Source organism: Apteryx mantelli, chromosome 3 (genome assembly GCF_036417845.1).
Source record: "Apteryx mantelli isolate bAptMan1 chromosome 3, bAptMan1.hap1, whole genome shotgun sequence".
Lineage (NCBI taxonomy): Eukaryota > Metazoa > Chordata > Aves > Apterygiformes > Apterygidae > Apteryx > Apteryx mantelli.
In genome coordinates, this window is record NC_089980.1 from 82,033,877 (window position 1) to 82,056,780 (window position 22,904).

Here is a 22,904-nt window from a genome sequence, read left to right on the forward strand (position 1 = left end):
GATCCTATTCCTTTGCAAGCTGCAATCAGTGCAGCAATGAAACAGATAATTGTTTTGTGGGTGTCTGAGGGTACTTCCAAGAGCTTTAGAAAACAGTGCTAAAGGTACCAGAGAGGCTCCATGGCAAGGGATCAAAATCTTGTTTCTAAGGAGCTAACAGTAAGACAGTGCATGTTTCAATTCCTGAATCATCACTGTTTTACAGAAGTATTGCATTTTACAAGTTTGGCCACAACTTGCCAGTAGTTCTACTGTGGGAGAATGGATACCTATACTTAAGCAGAGCTCTATTATCTGAAGGGATTACACATTCACTTACAAAAATATTTCATTACAGAAGATCAGCATTACTGGCATTATCAAAATCATTAGAAAAATAAAAGTTAAAAATGTACATTAAGTTTCACCTTACATGCAGGCACTGTAAACCATAATCTGTTTGTTATGTATGTTAACTATAACACATCTCTGGCTTGCTATAGCTAAGCTACTAGAAAATGATTTCAAAACCAAATGTTTTCACCATTATCTGTTGCGCATTAATTTGTATGTAGAATGGAAAAAATCTCATTTGGTGTTTTATAGTATTTCCTCCTTGGATAAGAGTTTTCCCCATGGATAAGAGCTAAAGAGCACAGAACAAGATGTTGCCACACATATTTTTATTTATTAAGATATTCTGCTCCCCTGCTGATGTAAATTGAGAGTAACGACATTAGTGTATTCCTTTGATTTTAATGGAAAACCTACGCAACACAAAACCATCCAGGCCAGCGGTTTCCCATCTGAATGAGGCTGAACAGGCGTGAGTCCTTACCCGCCGAACTGAAGGTATGTAAAGTTAGCTGTGTCTGAAATAAACACCACGTTTCTCGATAAACGTGTTCCAGCTACCCAAGCCCCGGATTCTCCCGTGGCCGCGGGGACCAGGGCACTTCGTTTTGCCGGAAAAGAGGGGAAAGGGCAGACCCACCCTTTCCGTGGGCCGCGCTATTCCCCTGCTTTACGTAATTCGGCCGGCAACGCAGAAAACACCCAAACACGCCGCCACCGAGGGAAGGGCCGGGGACCTCGAGCGCGGCTCGAACAGCCCCCGTAAGGCAAAGGCGGAGGGCGCCGGCTCCCTGGGGCGGCAGCGGGCCGGGCGGGCAGGGACAGGGCAGCCAGCCGCCCGCAGCCGGCGCGGCGCAGCGCGGCGCTCCCCCTCCCGCCCTGGCGGCCTCTCGCGATGTTGCTAGGGGCCCCGCGAGACTCGGCGGCGGCGGTTGCTACGGGCCGCGGCGCGGGGGAGAGGCGCCGGGAGCGCGGGCGAGGAGGGCGGCGGCCGCCGCAAGGTGATTCCCCCCCCCCTTCCCCCCACCGGCGGGCTCCGCGCGGACCGAGTCCCGGCGCTGCCTCAGGGTGGGCCGCGCTCGGGCGGCGCCCCCCGCCCTGCCCCGCCCTGCCCTGCCCTGCCCTGCCCTGCCCTCCCCTCCCCGCGGGGTCTGGCGGGCGGGAGGAGGAGGCAGCGCGGGCCGGGCCAGGCCGGGCCGGGCGGGCTGTGAGGGCGCCGGGAAGCGGGCTCGTCCACGGAGGCCGTAGAGGGGGGCCGCGGGGCGGCCCGGTCGGTGCCGAGGGCGGGAGGCCGGCGGGGCCGGGGCCCGCGGGGGGAGGCTCGTGCCCTCTTCCCGGCCCCTCAGAAAAGAAGAGCTATTTTCGTGCGTGTGCGGGTAAGGAGGTGAAATTATTGACGATAAAGATTGAGAGAAGTAGGGACCTTTGAACTGTTCATCCTTCTGTTAACTGGAGTCATTAGTGTGTGGCTGAAGTTAACACTTCGTTCTAAACCTCGCCTCCATCAAAACCTCAGTCAAAAGCTTGAGTGAAAATCCTTATCCAAAGAATAAACGCTCTCCTCCAACACGGAACTTGAAGCATCAGCCTATAGTTTTAGGGACAATCTTTCCCTTTTGACTTCTGGGACAGTTTCTGTAAAATAAATTTGAATTAAAAAAGAAAAAGGCTTAGACTGCCCAAAACGAGACTTAGTATAATGCTTCTTGGAGGCAGTTTAAATTTTGTGGGTACACTGAATGGGGAGTGTGCCTGCTGAAAAAACACACCACAAAACCTTTACAAACGAATTTTAAGATAAGTATCTCTGTTGGTGATTATGTAACTCGAATAACATTTCTCACAGCAGCCTAGAGGTGAAACTACAATATTCATGATTTGTGTTTATAAATGATTTGGAATAGTGCTTTGCATTGCTTTCTAGCCGATAGCCAGGTATTTGCACTTTAAAAAAAGTCTGCTTATACCAAAATGCTAAGTGAAGTTTTTTGCAGGGTAATATGGTATCAAGGTCAAAATGTAAGATTTATGAGAGTGATTTATTTAGACCTAAAAGTACACTGACTTTGATTAAATGTCTAGAGACTAGAATTTATAAGAAGGAGGGACTGCAAACCAGAACGTTGAGCGAATATCACAAGGGATTTCATTTTTTATTTTAATGCTATTTCTGGTAAGATGATTGAGTTAATTTTGAATTATGTTTGGTCAAAATAAAATGTTCAGCAACTGTGCTACTTACCATGGAGAACTGCTAAATTAGCTACCCATTACGTTCAATAAAGGGGAACTCCTCCAGTTGGTGCTATATGGCTTTGATTTTTTTTTTGTTAGTTAATAGTATTTAAGTCTGAAGAAGTGATTTATTATATTGTCTCTTCCAAGTGTGCATATCATTTATTCACAGGTGCTTAGAGAGTTTTTGATTGACCTTTTAAAAAAAAAAAATCTCTAAATCATTTCTCCTCAAGTAGATTAGAAGTATGTAAGATGTAACTGCCATTGGGGATTGGAAGTATTCCTTGGCATAAGAAAAATTTAAGCCATTAACTTAGGTTAATTATTTAATTAAGATAGAAGTGGAATTTTGATTTTTTTTTTTTTTTTGGAAAACTGTAGAGAATTGAACTGAGAAGACACCCTCTTTTAGACTTGACTGATATTTCTCACTGCTGCTGCTCCCATTTTTTCCCAGCAGTTGTAGTGTTGAACTGGCAGGTTTCTGTCAGGTCACTCCGCTGTTGATTACTACAGGGAAATTAAACTACTCTGACAATTTCGCCTGGCCCCTTCCATCATGGACACTGCAGCAGCTCTGAGTGGAGGGATCCAAAAATCAGAACTGGGTAGTAAGAGTATATGAGAAGAAGTTTAGAGACTTTTAGAGGTTTCTTATCAAGATATAGCCATTCCATCTGTATAACCTCCCTTTTAACTTGTTTTATTTTTCAGTAATTAGAGTGGAGTCTTGTGCCTATTAAGTGAACGTGTCCAAAATATTCAAGATTTTCTTATTGCAGTATGTGGGTTAAGAATATTGTACTATGATAACAGGAGGTCCATTAAAACTGATTTGATTAGTTTGAATCTAGTTTGTCTGGAGATAGGCCCTATCAAAAGAGATGACCACAGACAAAGTATTTGATAGAGAATATAGCCTCATACTGTTCATAACAGGAAAAAAAGTGATAATTTAAGGCTTTGACGTCTTTCTTAGAATCTTAAGGGGAAAAAAACCCTCTGAGAAATATGAAAGCATGTTGTTATTCTTGTAATTTACTTCATACAGATGTCTCACTTTACAAGTGAAGATGAAGCTCTGTTACAGTCTATGCTTAGACAATTGCTGCAGAGTGTGAAGGAAAAAATCACAGGAGCCCCATCAGTGGAATGTGCAGAAGAGATTCTCTTGCATTTGGAGGAGACTGATGAAAATTTTCACAAGTAAACTAATTTTGCTATTTTTAGTGCTTTGAAAGAGGTTAAATGTGTTTAACTATGTTATTTATGGGAAATTGTTACAATTTATATTGATGTGTGTGAATGCATATGTATTTTCATATATAGTTTCCTGTAGCTAATCAACTCTAGAAAGATGTTAATTTAGAGGATAAAGTGAATTTTGCTATTTTTCAAATTTTTTTTTCCTCTTGGTAGTATGTTATTTTAACTGTAATGATAACTGAGGAACTGTTTGTGAGAGGGAAACTCACAAAACTAGCTAACTTGGCCAACTCTACTGTACTAAATGCACAGGCAAAAAGAAGCTAGAAGAAATCCTAACTGAACAATGTCAGTCAGTATTTTTAAGACCTGCTAGGCAATATAGTTTTGCTTGTTAGAATAAGGTAAATTTTCAAAAGACTATTTGGCTGCAATCTATAATTGTTCTCTGTGGCCTATATTATCCAATCCTTCTGTATCTTACCACATAGTTGTTATTTTTGCTTTATTCAGAATGTACGTTAAAAATATATGCCCTTCGCTTTTCTGTTAAATCAAGCTTGGCACTATGATCTCACTGACATGCTCTCTGGAATTTTCTGAGCCTACACCCCTCTTTCCTTTCCATAGTAGTCAAATATATTCCTAAACTCTAAGATGTAGAATTTTTTTTAGTACGTGGGGGATTTTTAGGACAAATCTAAGATATGTCAAGAGAATATCAAGGTAAATGAACTTAAAGACATTTTAATATGGACCTGAGTTCTGTGATCTGACTTCTCTGGAAAAAGCTGGTCAGTTGTTTCAGAAGAGTGGCATTAACTACATTCTTTTAAATTTGTCTAGTTTTTAGCATAGCTCTGTCAGTGGCGAAAGTTAAGTAAAAGTAAACAAGTGAAATGGTGAAATTTTGGACAAACCCTAGTTCTGTCATTTTAACTCTCATATATTGCATCTTCTTGAGATGATAAATGCTTTAGATTTTAGTTCATTTTTAATTTGTATTACATACTGCAGCAGATAACACTTTTAATATGTTGACAATCATTCAGATTTTGAGCACTGGGTTATTGGATAAAAACCATGAGAGTAAAAAAGGCTGGTTGAAAATATATCAAAATTAAAAATGACATGTATTTTTTTTTTGAAAGTAACACATCTTCATTTAGATGAAGGCATATACAGTAAAAAAACAAACATCTGTCAATGTCTTTTGAACAGCTACTACGAAAATACCGAATATGAGGGGTCTCTGTTTCCGCAGCTGGTGGAAAAGGTGCATAGCTTCTCCATTTAGAACAGTGAAACCATGGTGTCCATTATTCTATCTAGTATATTATGACATCAGGAATTACAAGGATATTTAGTTTTCATGAGAGAAGTTTTAACTTATGTATAAATTTAAATAAAAGTCCAGTGATGCTTCAGATACCGAATGGGAGTATTACTGTCTGGTGTTGGAATATTTTTGGAAGCATTCTAGTCTTAGCATATTCAGATCTGTGGCAATATAGATTTTTTTCATGGAAGCTCAGAGGGGTCAGATGGAGATTTTTTAGTGATGCTAGTAGGAAACTTTCTCCTTGACCCTCACCCTACCTCTCCGGACTGCAAGCTCCTTTATCAGCAGTATGTGCTTTTGCTTTGCACAATATACCAGTGCAGTTCTGCATTTTCATCAGCACTGTTTCTGTCCCATGGTTATTCTGCCTCAGTAATTCTATCAGATTTTGAGGTCTTTAATCTTTTTTCCTGCCTTGATGTGAAAGAAAGAGGAACATGGGGTCCTCAGCTAATAAAAAGGCAAATTGAATCAAGTTCAAAATTTATGAGCAGTGCTAGAAAATCAGAACTTTTTACTGTGTAAATAGCATGGTTTGTGGGGTTTTTTGTTTGTTTGTTTTCTTAAATACTTAAGGTTTTCTTAGCACTTTTTTTCCTGGTGCTTCCTTTGTAAGCCCTGCCAGCTCAGTTCGACTTGCTTCTTCATGTAAAGTAGTAGTTCTGTGAATGTTGAGACCCTTATTTTGTTACAAACCATTTTAATGGTGGTAGAATAATTAAAGATCAACACCACCACAGCAAGCAGACAAACTTAGTGGCAAGCTGAGTGATAGTCTTTCCATGCAGGATTGATGATGTGATTGCTGTGTATTTCAGAATGAAGGCAGTCACTGAGAAAATATATACCCTGATGTTACTGTCATAAAACAAATGGGAGAAAGTTTTATGAAAGCTTTCATTCAGCAAAGAGTGATGTGCAATTTCATTATTGCAATAGTAAAAAGCTAGCCTTGAAGACAAATGAAAACACAAAAATAAACATAAGCAGAAGAGTTGCATCTTTTTTGAGATATATTTGTTACCTTCGTTAAGAACAGAAATGGTGTCAGGAGGGAAATGCATAGGAAATGGAAAAAAAAAAAAAAAAGTAGGGCTGTTATATCTGACAGAACTTTGGATAGGAAATCCAGTGAAAAAATATGTATCGTGACACAAAAAAGTGAACATAAATTTGTCTTTTACCTTGAATGTAGTTTGTTTTTTGTAAATATCTGTGAAAGGTAAAAGCTGCTAACTGTTGTAACAGTTGCTTTTATTTACATCTGCGTTTTATAGCATTGGACTTTGTACATACATAATGAACTTTTTTTTTTAATTTGAGTGTGCTCCCTCTGTGCATTGATGCTAATTCACATAAAGTACTTGCACATATGCACTTGGTATAGTGAAAATATAATGATGCATCTACTGTTTTAATATGATTAGATTTTTATGTGGATTACTGCATGCTTCATCCCTTATACAATTTGGAATATTAACAAAAAAACTGTTTATATGTTCTGGACACTATTTTTAAGCAATTTTTGCTGCTAAGATAGTGTCTAAAGAGTAATCCCCAGTGAACAGCATTCATTATTGAAATTCTTCCCAATTATTCTTTTTAAAAACTGTTATATTTATATAAATATTTAATAGTAAGAAAGTAAAATGCCTTTTTTTAAAAAAAAACCCTTTAAACATGTAGATGTAATCATAGCTAGTTTATCAGTTTGGTTTGGTAAGACCTTCGGCATACTATCGTGACACACAGACTTGCTTAGGCCTTAGACATACTTATCTGCTAGAATAATTTGTAAAGGGAGTTTTCTATGTTTCTTTTCATTTTATATGTAAACCGCACAAATGGTACTTCCAAACAAGTATGCCTTCAGCCAGCACTATGTTCAACATACTCAAATAGATTTTTCTTAGGAATTTTAAATTTGAGACTTAGTGATATTTTATGATTTTTGTCCACAAAACTTTAAATTGTGTTTGGGTAGATTTTTATGTTTAGAAGAAGCACAAAGGGAAATTAGAAACTATTTGGTAGTACTCCTTCATAGAATATGCTGATAATGAATGTATTAAAGAAAATCAAAGTTGATTGTGTTTTTTGCACAACTGAAGCTTGTTTCCCTTTAAGTTGTAAACACTTACATTACAGTAAGAGATCTGGGAGGAAAAAAAAAGCTATATTAATATAATATTGAAAATGTTTGAAGCTGAGCTCAAGGAAATATGTTACATTTTAATTTTGGGTATTTGTTGCAGCTATGAATTTGTGAAATACCTTAGACAATATATAAATAATACTCTGGGATCTGTGATTGAAGAAGAAACAGAAAAATGTACTTCTGCTCAAAATCAGGGTGAAGTATCTGGCTATGACACTCTTGTCCAGCATGTTACTAAGAAGACCCGTGAATCCAAAGAGTGAGTATATACACATAATTCGCATGTTTGTTTTTTTTTGGTCTTTGTATTCATTTTTCTTTTCCAGAACTTATTTTGAAAATACAAATTCTCAGCTATAAGGGTTACAAAAGTGATTCTTTTCTTTTAAATATCAATGCTAAGCATTTCAGATTTTCCTAGTCCTTATATTGCAATTCGTCATGCTTGTTCTTACACTGGAAATAAGAGTATGTACTGTTGCATAAAAAGACTGGTAGCAAATCTGTCAAGATACTGCGACATCTAGGATTGGAGTTGGAGGGGTACGATTTGAGAGAGAGGAGTCACTACTTGATGGTACTTTGCTAGCTGCGTGTTAAATTCAATTATGATGTGTAAGCTGGCCTAAAGGAGAATTTTTTTCTCAATTATTACAGTATGGTAATTTCCTTAGATATGAATGGATATTATGCATGACAGTGTTGGTTTAAAAAAAAAAAAGTATTAAGATACATGTATTTTTCTAAGATCACTTCTTTGAGATTTAGTCAGGTATCCTGTGAGAGTAGTGTGTTTAGTCAGATCTGCTGTTGTTGACAAGTATTGTCAATACTACAGTAAGTATATTGTAATTTGAACTATCTTGCTTTGGATTTTAGTGTACATACAGTGAGACTCCTGCAGGGCTGTGTGTAGAATTGATAGGTGAACCAACTGTGTGTAATTGTTCAAGATTTTCTGAATGCCTGACTCACAGGCAGATGTCCAGAAATCAATAGGTTGGTGTGGAGAACAGTATGTGAGCATATTGCCAAGTGCCTACAGTCCAGATTCATAGGCTTGGAACACCTTATTTAGTAAAGACGCCTTATATAGAAAACCTTTGTGAACACTAAATCCTTAAATCCTGGAGATCGTCTAAGTCCAACCCCCCTGCTCAAGCAGGGTCACCTACAGCACATTTCACAGGATTGCATCCAGGCATGTTTTGAATATCTCCGGAGAAGGAGACTCTATAACCTCTCTGGGCAACCTGTTCCAGTGCTCTGTCACCCTCACAGTAAAGAAGTTTTTCCTCATATTCAGATGGAACTGTTTGTGTTTCAGTTTGTGCCCGTTGCCTCGCGTCCTGTCACTTGGCACCACTGAAAATAGCCTGGCCCCATCCTCTTGACATTTTCCCTTAAGATATTTGTACACATTAATAAGATCTCCTTTCAGCCTTCTCTTCTCCTGGCTGAAGTCTCCCAGCTCTCTCAGCCTTTCCTCATAGCAGACATGCTCCAGTCCCCTAATCATCTTTGCAGCCATTCTCTGGACTTGTTCCAGTAGTGCCACATCCCTCTTGTACTGGGGAGCCCAGAACTGGACACAGTACTCCAGATGCAGCCTCCCCAGGGCTGAATAGAGGGGGAGAATCACCTCCCTGATTGAGTCTCATTAGGTTTTGCTGTGATAATCTTGATATTATTTCAAGATCATTCAAGGTTCAGTTTTTATGCTTTGTATTTTTTTTTTCTGGTGGTTACGATGTATAAAGGTATTTATGTAGAAAAATGCATTATGGAATTTGACTCCTTAGTGAAACATTCTGTATTTTTTATAATACAGTCACTTATGTTTAGAAAGTAGTTTGTAATCAACCACACCTGGCTTTTATTTTCACCTTCAAAATAGCTATTAAGATGACTGTTTTTCAAATTATGCTCTTTATGTCTTGTGTTTTGATGGTCAGGATCTTATAGTTCCTGTGCTCATTAAAGTTGATAGTAGAAGCTCCAATGAACTAAATATGTTTCTGTCTTACATCTTTAATTAGAGTTGGAGGATGTTAAAGCACAATACAATAATTCATATTATCTTTAATGACTGTAAAATAAATAATAATAGTCTTAAAGAAAAACTAATTTGAAAGAAAATACCAAAATCTTACAGTGGCATCTTTTTCTGAGGCAAATTTTATTTTGAATTGTTTCCATGTGGAAATTATTATTCAACCTGTGTAACTGAAAAAAATTTGTTTCATGTGCATGATGTGTACTCTAGAATCTTGAATCAGGAGGTTGTATTCTCTTGTATTGGTTCTGCTCAAGGCTTATATCAGAAGAAAAATTACATGTTGAACTTGAAGCATAAACAGTAGCATGGATCAGAGCTGATCTTTTGTTTTCTCAGGGACAGATTCTCCCTTTAGATGGGTTCATATTGTTCCTTTTTAAGAACCTCTTAGTATAGGATTATGTTAGCAGTGGTTTCATTGAGTGGTTTTAGAAAGGCACAAAGGAGTTTTATTATAATTTTAAAATACAGTTATCTAAAATATCTAAGATATGCATGTTTTGTTGCTGATTTTGTATTTGTATTTGTTTTTTGTTCCTTCCTGCTCATTCAGTGAGTTCAGTTCTAAGTGGCATTATACCTATATTCAGTTATTCAGAATTTCATTTGTGATTTTTTTTTTCTATACTATCTAATATTAAATATCATCTTTACCTTGAAGGTACAGAGAAATGATGCTTGCCTTGAAGAATGTCATGATGGTTGTGGTAGAATCTTTGATTAACAAGTTTGAAGAAGATCGGATGTGTAATAAGGAGCTGGATAGTAAAACTAAGAAAGAATGTCAGAGTGGTTATTATACAGACAACTGCTCTGACAGTGACTCCTCGTTCAACCAAGTACAATGTGTTTTCTATCTATGTTATGAAATAACAAATTTTCAGTTTCATGCTTAAGTTCCTGTGTAGTCAGTGGAGATTGAGAGGCAACCCTAAAAAGTGATTCATCCTCCCTGTCTTTGATACCTTTCCTAAAATGAATGGATTGCCATTCTTCTGCTCTTGAGTACTGAGCTTGTACTAGATGCCTAACCTTTTGGCAATGTGTGCTAGATGGAAGAATTCTGCCCCTATACTCTAAAGTACCTGTTCAACTATTATAAAATAAAAAGACAGAATAATGAGAAGAGCAATACGTTATTTAACTTTTCGTGATTTTCCTGTAGGAGCTAAGAAATGTGCAGTTCGTTTCCAGACTGCTGCACTATACTATGTTACTTACTGAATGAATTATTCTAAGATATTTTATAAAGATAGAGTAAACTTCTAAATAAAACATAAGCAAAATGTATAAAAGAATTCTGTTGCTGTAAATTTAACTTTGGCCAAACCACAGAAAACACTTAGAATGTTGATTTTAATGTTAAATTAGGATAAATGTTAAAATACTAATTATTAAAAGTAAATTAGATATCCAGAAGACTGATGATTTTAATCTTCTGCTGTTCATTTTAATAAGATATACTAATCATAATTTTAAATGCGTATTACAGAGTTACACGTTCATGAATCAAGAACAATTGCAGCTGCTTGCAGAAAGGCTTGATCCTATTCAGCCTAAGGAAGTAAGTTTAAAGGAAGAAATAAAAACTCGTTAATACAAACAAATGTTTATGGTATATTGGAAAACAGAGTGCATGTAAATAACCCTCTTATGTACATAAGTGAAAGCTTGTCTCTGTTGGTTCATGTGTCTTGACTTCAGTGCAGTGAGTATTTCATTATTCATATCTGTCTGGCTCAAAAGCTGTTGTTGCAACAAGTATTTTATTTTTTATGGCGAGTTCATGTATTATAGATAAGCATTCTTTAGTTTGGAAAAGGTTGTATGAAAAATAAAATCCCTGAAGCTTGGCTTCCTGTATGCACGCCCTTTGCCCCTCTTGATAACTTCATGTTGTTCTTTGTGATACCATTATCAGAAAAGAGATATGCTTACTGATTTGCCAGCAAACCGCTGCCAAATGGAATATATAGCATCCAAGTTAGGTTTGTCTTTCTGGCAGTACTAATATGGCTCTCTGACCACTACTCAGCTGCTGATACTTTTGAAGCTTGCAGAAACATCATTATTTTGAGAGCTTTCTCTCTTAGTAAGATTTGCTTGTAATTGCCCAGCAATCGAAGAAGTCATAGCAGTTAAAAATCTGATGCTATTAAATATTGTTTAACTTCCCTACAGTTGATTTCAGTAATATGAACTAAATGAGCAGAGACTACATTTGTCTTTAAGTAGAACAAACCCAGATATTTGAAGTTATTTAAGTTATAAAGCTGATGAAAATTCAACAGTAGAACATGAAGAGTGTCTGGTAACTCATTTTTCCACTTTTCCTTTCTGACTTTTTACAAAACTGCTAGACTCAGTTGTAGCATTTGAATGATAAAAGAAAATGGTTCTTGATGTATTCCCTTATAACAGAATATTTGATTACAAGCAGAATGTAAAACAGGAATAAACATAATCCTTCCATCTAGTATTGAAAACCTAATTGTATAAAATGGTTTTGTTGCTTCTTAAAATGTACTCTTTTTGTTCTTCTCACGGATTTAGTGTTTTGCCCAAATCACCATAAGAACATGGAGATTAAATATTTTGGAACTCCTTATCTGTTCTACAGCCAAGGCTTGTTCCTTCCTTCCTCCAAAGGATATTGTAAGTTACTTATTTGAGAGGTTGCTTTTGACAGATTTGTGTTGTTTATCTGTTTGACTGCTTCAGGTGCGCCAAGAAGCATTGCAGACACTGTGCTCTGCTCCTCCCTCTGATATACTGAACTCTGAGAGTTGGCCCAATCTGCGTAAACATCTAACGATGTCTCTGTCAGATCCTGATGCAACTTTCAGTGTAAGTTCATGTTCTGTATTCAGTTATCAGATGTTTAGCTGTAATAAAGGGTACTGAAGATGGGGAAAAAAAGTTACATGTATATTACGAGTAGTCCAGCAGTATCCTAAGGCTTTTGTTGTTATTTGTGCACATATCAGATAAACTGGTTTTGAAGGAAAAGAACTGTCTGGTTCCAATAGGTCTTGATTTAAAGGTGGCCGCAACAGGACTCTAGAGACACGAGTACTCCTTTACGTGTTTTTAATGGGGAATGAAGAGGTTCGAATGTCTTTTAACAAAGTAAAATTGAAAAAAAAAATATTGACAAACTGTTCTGTAAAACATTTCATGTTAATATTTCCTATTTAAGTCAGGTATGTACTTCATGACAGTAAGAAAATGATGCTAATAATGATGCACAGATTCTGATGAGGGAAAAAATGTGGTAGCTTTTTAAACTACTTTTAGACTGTTTATTCTGCAAGTTAAGCCTTTTTATTTTTTTCCCCACTTCCAATTTTAAAGTACTTCTCAAATAAATATAAAAGCTACCCCAGCTGCTGTCATGTATTTCTGTTTTGTAGTTTAGTAGGTCTACCACTGGTTTCAAAACAGTACTGGTTTAGAAGTCACTGGTGTGTTTAATAACATAAAAAGTAGCATTAATGAAAAAGTGCAGTAATATTTCTGACCTCCTGCTTTGTAGATCAGTGAGGCTTTGCATTGGTGCCATCAGTTGTAGTATTCGAGTAAAATTTCCTTGGGACTATACATTTCCATGGCCCCAAATGATGCATTTTTATAAAATACGCTTCACATCAGTAGAGCTCTCTGAGCAATATGTAATACTAAGAATAACATTGCTATATATTAGTGATTGTGCCATATGCTGCACATGTATGTGCATTATGTATGTGTTAATATAATACATTGCTTGCTGACTCTTTTTCTCCCTTAGGAGAAAATTTTGAGGTTCTATGCAAAAACCTTTTCTTCTTCTCCATTTAATATGACAAGAGAAGTATATACAAGTTTAGGTATGTGCACTAAATTACATTGAAGACTTCATGATTCATATACTTCCTGAAAATCAGTTACATTTTACTATGAAACAGTCTAATACAGTCTGTTTTGCCACTGTTGTCATGGAGTTTGGTTATTTTTTCTTCTTTTTTAGCAAAACACTTGGAGTTGTATTTTCTTTCTGGAGAATATTATCTTCCTATTTCCGCTGGTCTGGATGTATCTAATACAGACATAAATCGCTTACTTAAAAAGGTATGAATGAGCTTTCCATACCTTCTATCATTTTTGTCATAACTGAAACACCATGCATTATTTATTTTTTAATTAAAACCCTTACGTTAACAGGTGCGCCTTTTAAATGAGTACCAAAAGGAAGCTCCATCCTTCTGGATCCGTCATCCTGAAAAGTATGTTGCCTTCAATAATGTATTACTGTTTCTAAATTTAATGTTTTTGTTAAAATTATATGTATCCATTATATGTTCAAAAGAAGGGTGACAGGGTATGCAGATGACTGGTTGGTGTTAAGGAGGAAAACAGAAATAGGGGGGAAAGTGGAATAGGGAAGTTGCATAGGAGTAGTCATGAATCATATTAAGCTTGCTTTTAAAGTGTTTTGAATGCTTTATTACAAAAAATAATTTAGATGTTTTACAAAGTAATAAGTATAATATTTAGCACTTAAAAATATGCAATCATTTTGGAGAATACTAGCATGGTGCTATTAAGTTTATTCCTGGTAACACAACAAGCATTAATAACCTTATAAGATCAAATTAAAGATAACATGGTTGATATTTACTATTTATCTGAACAATAAGAGGTTTACAGTAAATTTATTTCTGAATATTACTGTCGGAAAGCTTTAACTAATTTTTTTTTTTGTTCTTTTTTTTCCTGTTTGTGTCAAAAGATACATGGAAGAAATAGTGGAGTGTACCTTGTCACTGTTGTCAGTAAAATGTGAGCCTGGTCCTCTTGCCTCTCCAGAGTTTTTGAGTCCAGTGTATTTCTTGGCTCTGCTAGATATCAAAGCTGTTTGGTTCAAAAAATGGACGGTAAGCAAAAAACAAACAAAAAAAATGCTTGTTGATGTCAGACATGCATCTTGAAAAGTTGATTTATGAATATTAGTATCATAGACCTATAGTGGCCTGATAATGGCCTGTAATGAGCACTGTAGTTAAGTCTGGTTTCTTAGGGATGTATGTCCTTTGCCCTTTAACTCTACTCTCTCCTTCCCTTACTCTTCAGGTACCAGTTTTTATAAAATTTCTGGGAAGTTTATGCTCTTTAAGACTTAAATCCCTTTGTCATAATTGACTGAAGTCCACCAAAAGATGCAAATGTTTCTGTGGAATAAATGATGAGCAAGAGAGGCATGAAAGTATGGTTACATATGCTACAATATATGCAACTTGCTAATTCCTGGTGGACATAGGGCATTCTGCAGCCTACCATGTATAACCTTATAATTCATGATTTACACAATGTCGTATATACATGTAGTCTAAAATTTCAGCATGGTTATTGTTTTTCTGTTTTACAGCATGTTCCACTACACATTGCACACATTTTCCTAATAGGATATATTTTTTTTTAATTGTCACCTTACTGTAGTGCAAACGAAAGGCCCAGTTGAGTGAAATACTGGTTTACACTTGCTGGAGTTTAATTCATCAAGTATGTTGCTGTGCACAGGATCTCTAATGGAACAGAACTGGAGATAATTTTAATTTTTGTATTCAAAGTTAAAGCTATTTTTGAAGTTTACATTAGTTCTTCTTTGTAATTTTAGCATGCATATTACAGCAGAACAGTGGTGCTTAGACTTTTGGAAAAGAAGTATAAATCTTTGGTAAGTCTATAATTATGGTTGTCACATTCTACCTGGAACTTGTTTTTGCTTTGTATGTTGGGCTTTGAACTTTTTTCCTCTTTTTTTCCTTTTGTTAGAGCTGTTCCCTCTTCTTTATCTAGATGAGTCCAGATTGATTTAATTATTATATAATTTTTGTTTTCATTAAATAAATCATTGTTAAATGCAAAGAAGGGTATGTGACCTGATCTGAGTAAGGGGAAATTTGTATGCCTTATAGCAGGTGTTTATTATTTGTTAAGTCTTTATGTTGCATTCATATTGCATTCATATTTAGAATTATTTCTATAAATGTAGGAAAAAATAGCATAAGGTGCGTAAAAATTGTCATAAAAGCTATACACTGAATTTAGATTTTTGTTGGGAAGAAACTCAAACCATCATAGTCTTTAAGTTGTGATATGAAGCATTAAGGATTTGAAGTGACAGCAAAATGTATCAAATTGGAAAATGTATGGTAATGTAGATGCTAATGCTATCATATGTTCTGTATGGGAAGATCTCTCCACTAGGATGGAAATTTCATCGATTTCAGTGAAACTAATATAGATATGAGGTCCATTTATTATAGAACAGGACTTTTTGTAAAATCTTATACAAATTAATAAATGTGAAATGCATATGACTGATAAAACCTTAAGATGGGAAATAAGGATGAGAAACTATAAAAGATGGGTGTGTTTGATTTGTTTATTTGTATGCATAGCACAGAGCATAGAATAAGGCATGGTTGTGCAGCAAAAACTATAGATGGGAAGTGCATTATAACAAGGCGGTCTAATATAATTTATAAGCATAGGTAAGCTTACAATTAATTTTTTTTATTTAGTACGTATGTCTATTTATTTTATTTCAGCTTTTTCAATGTGCACATATTACTCTGCCCATATGTGGAAAAATATCTTAGCAGCTCCAAAATATAATAGTTGTAAGCTTACATCTTTGGTCATATGCTATATTTGTGATTAATTTTTAAATCTGTGCTGATAAAATTAAAACTTTTTATGTACAATGATTAGGCAATAGTGATACGATAACGATACATCAGTTTTGCAAAAACAGTAGTAGCACTGGCAGAACCCAAAAACCAACTTCCAGAGTTTCCTAATGTAAATATATTCTAGACAAATTTTTTCTCATGTGGATACTGACAAGTTTCCATATTAATGATAATATAGCAACCAAATATAGATTATCATTAATTTCTCAAAATACTTGCATGTTCTTTTTACTCTTTTTCATAGATTAGTCTTAGCGCTTATAGAACTGAAATTTCTGATGATGCATTTTAGTAGCGCCATAAAATTTTATCTCCTTTTGATTTGCCTCTTCATGCAAACCACTGAAACGTGAGCTGTTGTTGCAGTGATGTGAATATTTAGATTCTTGCATTAAGAGGTAGTACTTGGATACAAAAAAAACAAATTTATTGTAAAATGACAGACATTTTATTATTTTGTGGGTTTTTTTGACAGATTAATGCAGCTGTCCAGCAATGTCTTGACTACTTTGAGTTTTGCAAGTCAGCAGTTGACAGAACTTCTAGAGTCGGCGTTTTTTCCCAGCAGCGCTGTAGTAAGTAACTTTGCATGTATTGCATTATATGCATGTGCATCTGCATTCTCTAGGTCTTTGAGTGCACTATATCAAAAGGAAGACAAGCTATCTGTTGGTTTTCACCAAAAAACATTTTATCTAAGTCTTTTGAGAGCTGTAATAGCAGCGGTCACTTATGCTGTATGTCTTTATACTCAAAATGATCCATGTATATTGTAGTAGTTGTTCAAATGGGCATTCTAATTTTTTGGTTTTATTGTTAAAGGCGATAAGCAGAAGTTTGCTTATACTGGACCAGAATTGCAGTACATCTATTTTGTGCATTCACTATGCCTTTTAGGAAGATTGTTGATCTATAAGCAAGGCCGAAATCTCTTTCCAGTACAGCTGAAAAACAGGAAAGGTAAGGGGAGGGCTGAGAAAAATGTAACCTGTTGAGTAACAGTATATCTGTCAATATTGTGGATTTATAGGACAATACTCTGTTCAGCAATTCTTTACCTGGAAACCTTTGTTAAAAGATGACATAGGTAATCTTGAGCATCAGCACCATTTTTTAAATCTTTGACAGAAATGATTGAATAGTTCACTTTTGTCCTTACAGTTCATATATGAATTTCATGTTGAAGGAGAATTGCATCAATATATGTGTGATTCAGTGTTTCTAGGTATGGATAATATCTTTTGTTAAATCAGTTGTTATAATCAGTTGAAAAAGAGACAGATGTTCAGGGTCAAAACTGTTTTTCAGATGTGAAACAAAACCAGTATTTCAGGCTAAATACAGATGGAAAACAATTGCTCTGAGTTTAACTTATTAATGTAATTGTTAAGCCATTGTAGAGGAGAAGATTGGTACCTGTGGAGCAGAGGTATTAATAAGGAGAGAAGAGATGAGATGGTAAAGCCCTCTAAAGCCCAGAGAAATCTGCGTACAGTGGTGCATTGTTCAGGGCTGGCAAATACAGGTGTGTGAGGAAAAAAGTAGTGTGCCATTACATGAATATCTCTGCTAGTTCAATATAAATTGCGTAGTATTTCTGGATACTAGTTCTGAGACTTGTCTTTTGAAGGTATTTTGTACCTCTAGTTTGAGGATCAGAACTTGAGAGGTCCAGTATGAAGTGGTTGTCTTTTCAGGAAGAAACATCCGCTACCAATTGAGTCTTTTTGTCATTTGCGGATTGGCTGTATATTCCACTCAAGCAGTGATCCATTGATGATGTTTACCTTTTTCCTCTCCCCTACAAAAGCTAATGATCTTACCATCTATCCTCTTAATAGAGTCCTTCTCAGTTTCACAGATGACGACCCTTTCCTCACAAATTGCCTGATTTATTAACATAATTACATTAAACTCAGAGAAGTAGTTCCTAACCTGCATTTAGCTGAACATTTGTTGTTTTTGTTTCAGACCTGAAAAAGAGTTTGTGTGTCTGACAGTTTCTCTCTCTTCCAGCTGTATCACTTAATCTAATAGAAGGGTAATGCTTTTTCCTACAACCATGTATCCAGCATTCTCAAACTTTGGCTGCCATCTATTTCAGTGGAAGACATGGTAAGATTGCAGTTGGCTAAGTTGGGAGCAAGATCAAGCTTTATAAATTGAACCTGAAGTACTGTGGTAGAGTCCCTGGGAGATGCATGTCCTTTACTTTATCAGTTGTATATAATGTTGATGTTCTCAGTAAAAGAAAGCATTGCTTATGTATGTTTACAAAATCCACTTCATTTGTAAGATTAAAGCCGCATGTTAATTTCCAGATTACGTTTTTCTTTCTTTTTTTTCTTTTTTTTTCTTTTTTTTTTTTTGTAGATCGCATATCGCTAACAGATCTGTTGGTGTTATTTACTCAGCTTATTTATTACTCTCCGAGTTACCCAAAGACAGCTTTGACAGTGCATACAGGTATATGTTTATTTAATATATACTAATATATTCTATAATAATGAGTCATTTGATAACTTTTATATTTTATAATTTTTAATTTGGGTAAGCATATAATAGCATATAAGTAAGGGTAAGCAAATAATAGCAGTATTTGTGCAAATTTTTCCTTCCTGCCTCCTTTTTCCTTCCTGCCTCTAATTGTATTAAATCAGTGCTTAATGAAGTTATGGTTCAGAAGTATTTACATAAGCTGTACAGATATATTGATGTATATGTAAGTTAAAAATACAAATAAATATTTCTTGTGTTTGCCAGACAATTATTCTCCTGCGAGTCTTGTTATAGAGATTCTGCAAGTTTTTTGTGACCAAACGGGATGTGCTGCTGAATGTTTATACACTGATGCAGTGATAGATGCCCTACTTCATCCTATTCAAAATTTACTGAGTGGCACAGAGGTTTGTAGTAGTCTTTCAAATAATATTTAAACCTATATAGGATCATCATGCTATATATTTGCTATATAGAAGATGTATGTAGTTATGTGGTTTCACATCTGCCTTTTTTTTTTGTTTTAATCCACAAGACACATGAAAACAGGATATTTTCTTTCATGGGTGCTTCTCTACTCTGCCTGTTACTTAAAAGGAAACGCACTTTTATTTTTTAAATTCAGCTTGCAACTTGAAGTGTTCTCAAAGCATAGACTAGGTAAGACATATAATGCTTCAGAGAAAATTATTGTTTTTTAAATTAGAAGAAGGGAGAGAGGATTTTTTTTAGCATCCCCATGAGATGTAAAAACTTTGAAGTATTATCTACGCTTAGGTACTTGAAAGCCTAATTATACTTGTATGGCAAAGTGCTTTAAGTTTCAGCCCATCCCATTACTTTTTGTTTTAACTGTTAAAATTTCACTGATCTAGGTGACAGTAAGTCTCTGGACAGAGACATGAGGATGAGGGCCCTAAATGCACATGGAGTGTATTGGGAGACTGAACTGTCCTATATAGAGAGTCTTTGAGAGAAATTAATAGCCAAGATACTTTGAATTGATCTCCTGAGATTATAAAGGCAGCCCAGGATCCTAACTTATGTACCTTATTTAGATTCTTAAAGTTAAATTGTGTCAATACCCTCCTAATTATTTCTTTTACTATGGTTTATTTTTCAGAAAAGATCATATTCTTCATATTGATTCTTGTAAATATTCTTACCTAGTTTTTTTAAACATTGAAATATTTTTGTAAATGTAAATAATTGGTTTCAAAAAAAATTTTTAAATAGATATTTCTATAGTGCTTAAAACCATGGTCATGCCAGACTTGATCACATCAATAGTTTAGATCTTTTGTGAGTACCTGCACTGAGTATAGTAGCATTATTTATATATACATTATACATATTAGAAGGATATATGCACACACTTTTGCAGGATCAACACTTCAAGTTGTCATGTTATTATTTTACACTGCAAAGATTTAATGCAGATATTTTAAATGACAAAAAAGACTGAACCTGTAAATACTTTGGACACTGATAGGTGAATTTAAAAATAGTACTAAATCAGTACTTCATTGATTTGCTGTGACTGAGGCCTCTGTAATCCCTCAAGCAGTCTCTGTAGTCACATTGTATTATAAAGCATATATAACTGTCTCTGTTCTTTATTGTACATTAGTAAATTATTACTATTTTAAAAAATAATTATCTCAACCTTTAACAGTTCCTCCCTTTCGTTTTTCTTTCTGCTGTGCCCAGCTGTCACTCATAGGTAGCCGATCTCTTATGAACTGTAAGCCCTCCTACACTTTAGTATAGGCTTGTTTGGAAAAAAAACAGGTCATAGTCAGGAATATTTAATGTATGCATGAAAATCTGATATGTTTGCACAGTGGCTGTTGTAGGCCCAGATCTGTATATGGTTTGTAAATGTCGAATGTGACTTAGTTGTTCTAATGAAGCTGCTGCACAAGTGCAGATTGATTTGTATTGCATCTGGCAAGTGGATACTTGGAAAAGTCAGGGTGACCCTCTTTTTCCTTTACAAGAATTGGGACTGTTTATCTGCTTCCCAACCAGACCATTGCCACTTCTTAAACACCCTGAAATCCTGCAACCCCATGCAGGATGTGGTGTTTGTCTCTATATTGCTGGACTGTGCTTTTGTGATTTATCTCAAATGGAAAGCTGGACTGAAATATGGTAAGAAATAGTGGTGCTGAAAATTTTGGTCACCTGGCCGCACATGTTTATTAATTTTGGGAGGAGGAAGGGAACGCATTGGAGCTGCCTGCAGTGGTCTCTCCTCAGTTGCACAGTGGGCCTAATGAGCAAACACGGTACTGTTGCTTGGTCTGTAAATCCACTAGTGCAGGGCTTACTTGCCTTTTAAGCAGAGTAATATTGCTAATCTTTCCTATAGAGGGGTGGAGAAGCTTGGTGGCTGTGAGCAGGAGTCACCAGATTTTGTGGGCAGCAGTAGTGACCTTTTAGGCTCTGCAGGCTCTGAATTGCTGCTCAAGCATAGCTGGTGTAGAACATTTTATTCACTTTTTAAATAAACAAAGTACTATCTTTTCTTTGTCTTGCACAGGGAAAGTAAAATAAAAGTACTTCACGAAGAAACAGTGACAGCACAGTACACTCCTTTCTTGGAATCCTGAATGATGTCTCCCAGCAACCTAAAAATAAAAGTTCAGAGAGAGACAGCTTTTTAACCCTCTGTATTACTGAAAATTTTAACTGAAAAACAAAGTCCTAATCATATTTTCTCTTAAGTTCCTTAGTCCACAGGTATTAATAGTAAATGCCTTAAGTTTTAAAGTAATAAGACCGTTTATTTTTCCTCAGTGCACCATATAGAATATAGAGCTACCTCTAAGAGAAGAAACAGGAGATGAATTGTACAGCAGTTTAAAATCCTGTCTCCCATGAATCCTGCTGTCCTTAATGGACAAATGAGAAAGATTTGAGCAGCGGACTTTAACTTTAGGATGGAGGTGCTTATTCCCCACTTTGACATACTAGGTATTTAACAACCATTACTGGGAAACAATAATCCTCCTTACCTTCAGCTCTCTCTAGAAACTTCCCTAAAATTCCTCTCACTGTTGATTCCTTTCTGTTTTCCCTGGTGTGGATAGGTGGAAGTTACCAAAGGGAATTTCTCTCTTTGAAAACTGTGTAATTCTTCTTTGTGAGTACATCATTTATGTAGAAGTCCTGGGAATTGGGAGTGTTTCCCAGTTCCTGGGTTTTAAGGTACACTCTAGTTATCTCATGACTGTACACTGAGAAGGGAGCTGGATGTGCACTATTTTCTGAGGCATGTGAACAGAAACAGAGTTTTGGTGAGCATCTTTAGGACGCTTGGAACAAGACCTGCAGAACTGCAACTGCTGGATACAGGCCCTGGGCACATCTTCCCCCTTCTTCTGCTCCCTCAGGGTTTGGCTGCCTAGGCTCAGGGCCAACTTAGGTAATGGTGCTGGTGTGCAGCCAAAGTGATCTCTGGGCTGTGTCTGACCCTGATTACTGCCTCTGCACCTGATCCTGACCCTAACTCAGCTTTGTGGCTTGATCTTGAACTTGCCTCACCTCCATGGGGTTTTCTGGGGTTTTGGACTGTTGGCTGAACCTTGCTACCATGACTGGACCAGGTCTGCTTCCCTTGCATGAGTAGTGTGGAAATGCCTGCCCATTTGATGGGGAGGCCTCTGCCTCTATCCGTCTGCCTTGTAACACGCCTGGCTCCCCTCCCTGTGCAGAGCAGCCTGCTCTTGCTGCTACCTGAGAGGGTCTTCGTGGAGCACTGTGTTCTGCTTGTCCACCGTTGGCATACTCGGTTCACTTACTAATGAGCAATGGCCAACTCAGCATTTATTCAGGTAGGACATTCACCAGTGAGTGTACTGGACAGAGCAGTCTGAATCCCAATGTTAAATGTTCAGGCCCTGTTGATTACAGCCCAGTTGTGCCTACATGGTGTCTGATGTGTGTAAAGAGTTGACAGATTGCTGGTTTGCTCCAATGGGGAAGATTTCCCTCCTAATTTCAAAGCAAATGACTGTTTAGGCCTACCTCATCCTAGAAAGAAACATGCTTGTGCTGTGACTTTGGGAAAGGAGGGAGAAATAAGCAAGAGCAAGATTTTGAAGAGAGAATTTAAGTGAGGTGGACAAACAAGATCTTGTGAAATTAATTTTCCAGTTCTAGCCAAAGGGTTGGTCATTCATACGAAGCAAAAAGGGAGTTGCCATGTTTCTCATCTTGATTAAGATATTGTTTTTATACCCTTAGCAGGCTTATCAGGAGTCTTTCCACATTGATTGTGGGGGGAAAAGGAGTTAAGAAATGTCTGTTTTCGATATCTGTGCAGTCTGT

General features: G+C 36.5%; 1 protein-coding gene across 5 annotated transcripts in view; it reads left to right on the forward strand.

Moving 5' to 3' along the window:
* Positions 1-1,684: 1,684 nt before the first annotated feature.
* TBC1D32 (TBC1 domain family member 32) overlaps positions 1,685-22,904 on the forward strand; it is a 97,815-nt gene continuing 76,595 nt past the window's right edge. For 4 of the 5 annotated variants that reach the window (XM_013959076.2, XM_013959079.2, XM_013959080.1 and 1 more), the window contains exons 1-15: positions 1,685-1,709; positions 3,623-3,777; positions 7,375-7,536; positions 9,998-10,175; positions 10,829-10,900; positions 12,058-12,183; positions 13,124-13,202; positions 13,343-13,443; positions 13,537-13,598; positions 14,105-14,249; positions 14,990-15,049; positions 16,546-16,645; positions 16,893-17,030; positions 18,444-18,536; positions 18,834-18,976. In XM_013959076.2, coding sequence (XP_013814530.1) covers positions 3,623-3,777; positions 7,375-7,536; positions 9,998-10,175; positions 10,829-10,900; positions 12,058-12,183; positions 13,124-13,202; positions 13,343-13,443; positions 13,537-13,598; positions 14,105-14,249; positions 14,990-15,049; positions 16,546-16,645; positions 16,893-17,030; positions 18,444-18,536; positions 18,834-18,976 — 1,614 coding nt within the window. In that variant the 5' untranslated portion in view covers positions 1,685-1,709. Of the gene's footprint in view, positions 1,710-3,622; positions 3,778-7,374; positions 7,537-9,997; positions 10,176-10,828; positions 10,901-12,057; positions 12,184-13,123; positions 13,203-13,342; positions 13,444-13,536; positions 13,599-14,104; positions 14,250-14,989; positions 15,050-16,545; positions 16,646-16,892; positions 17,031-18,443; positions 18,537-18,833; positions 18,977-22,904 lie in introns of those variants that run through there. The other variant, XM_013959078.2, reaches the window with a different exon arrangement.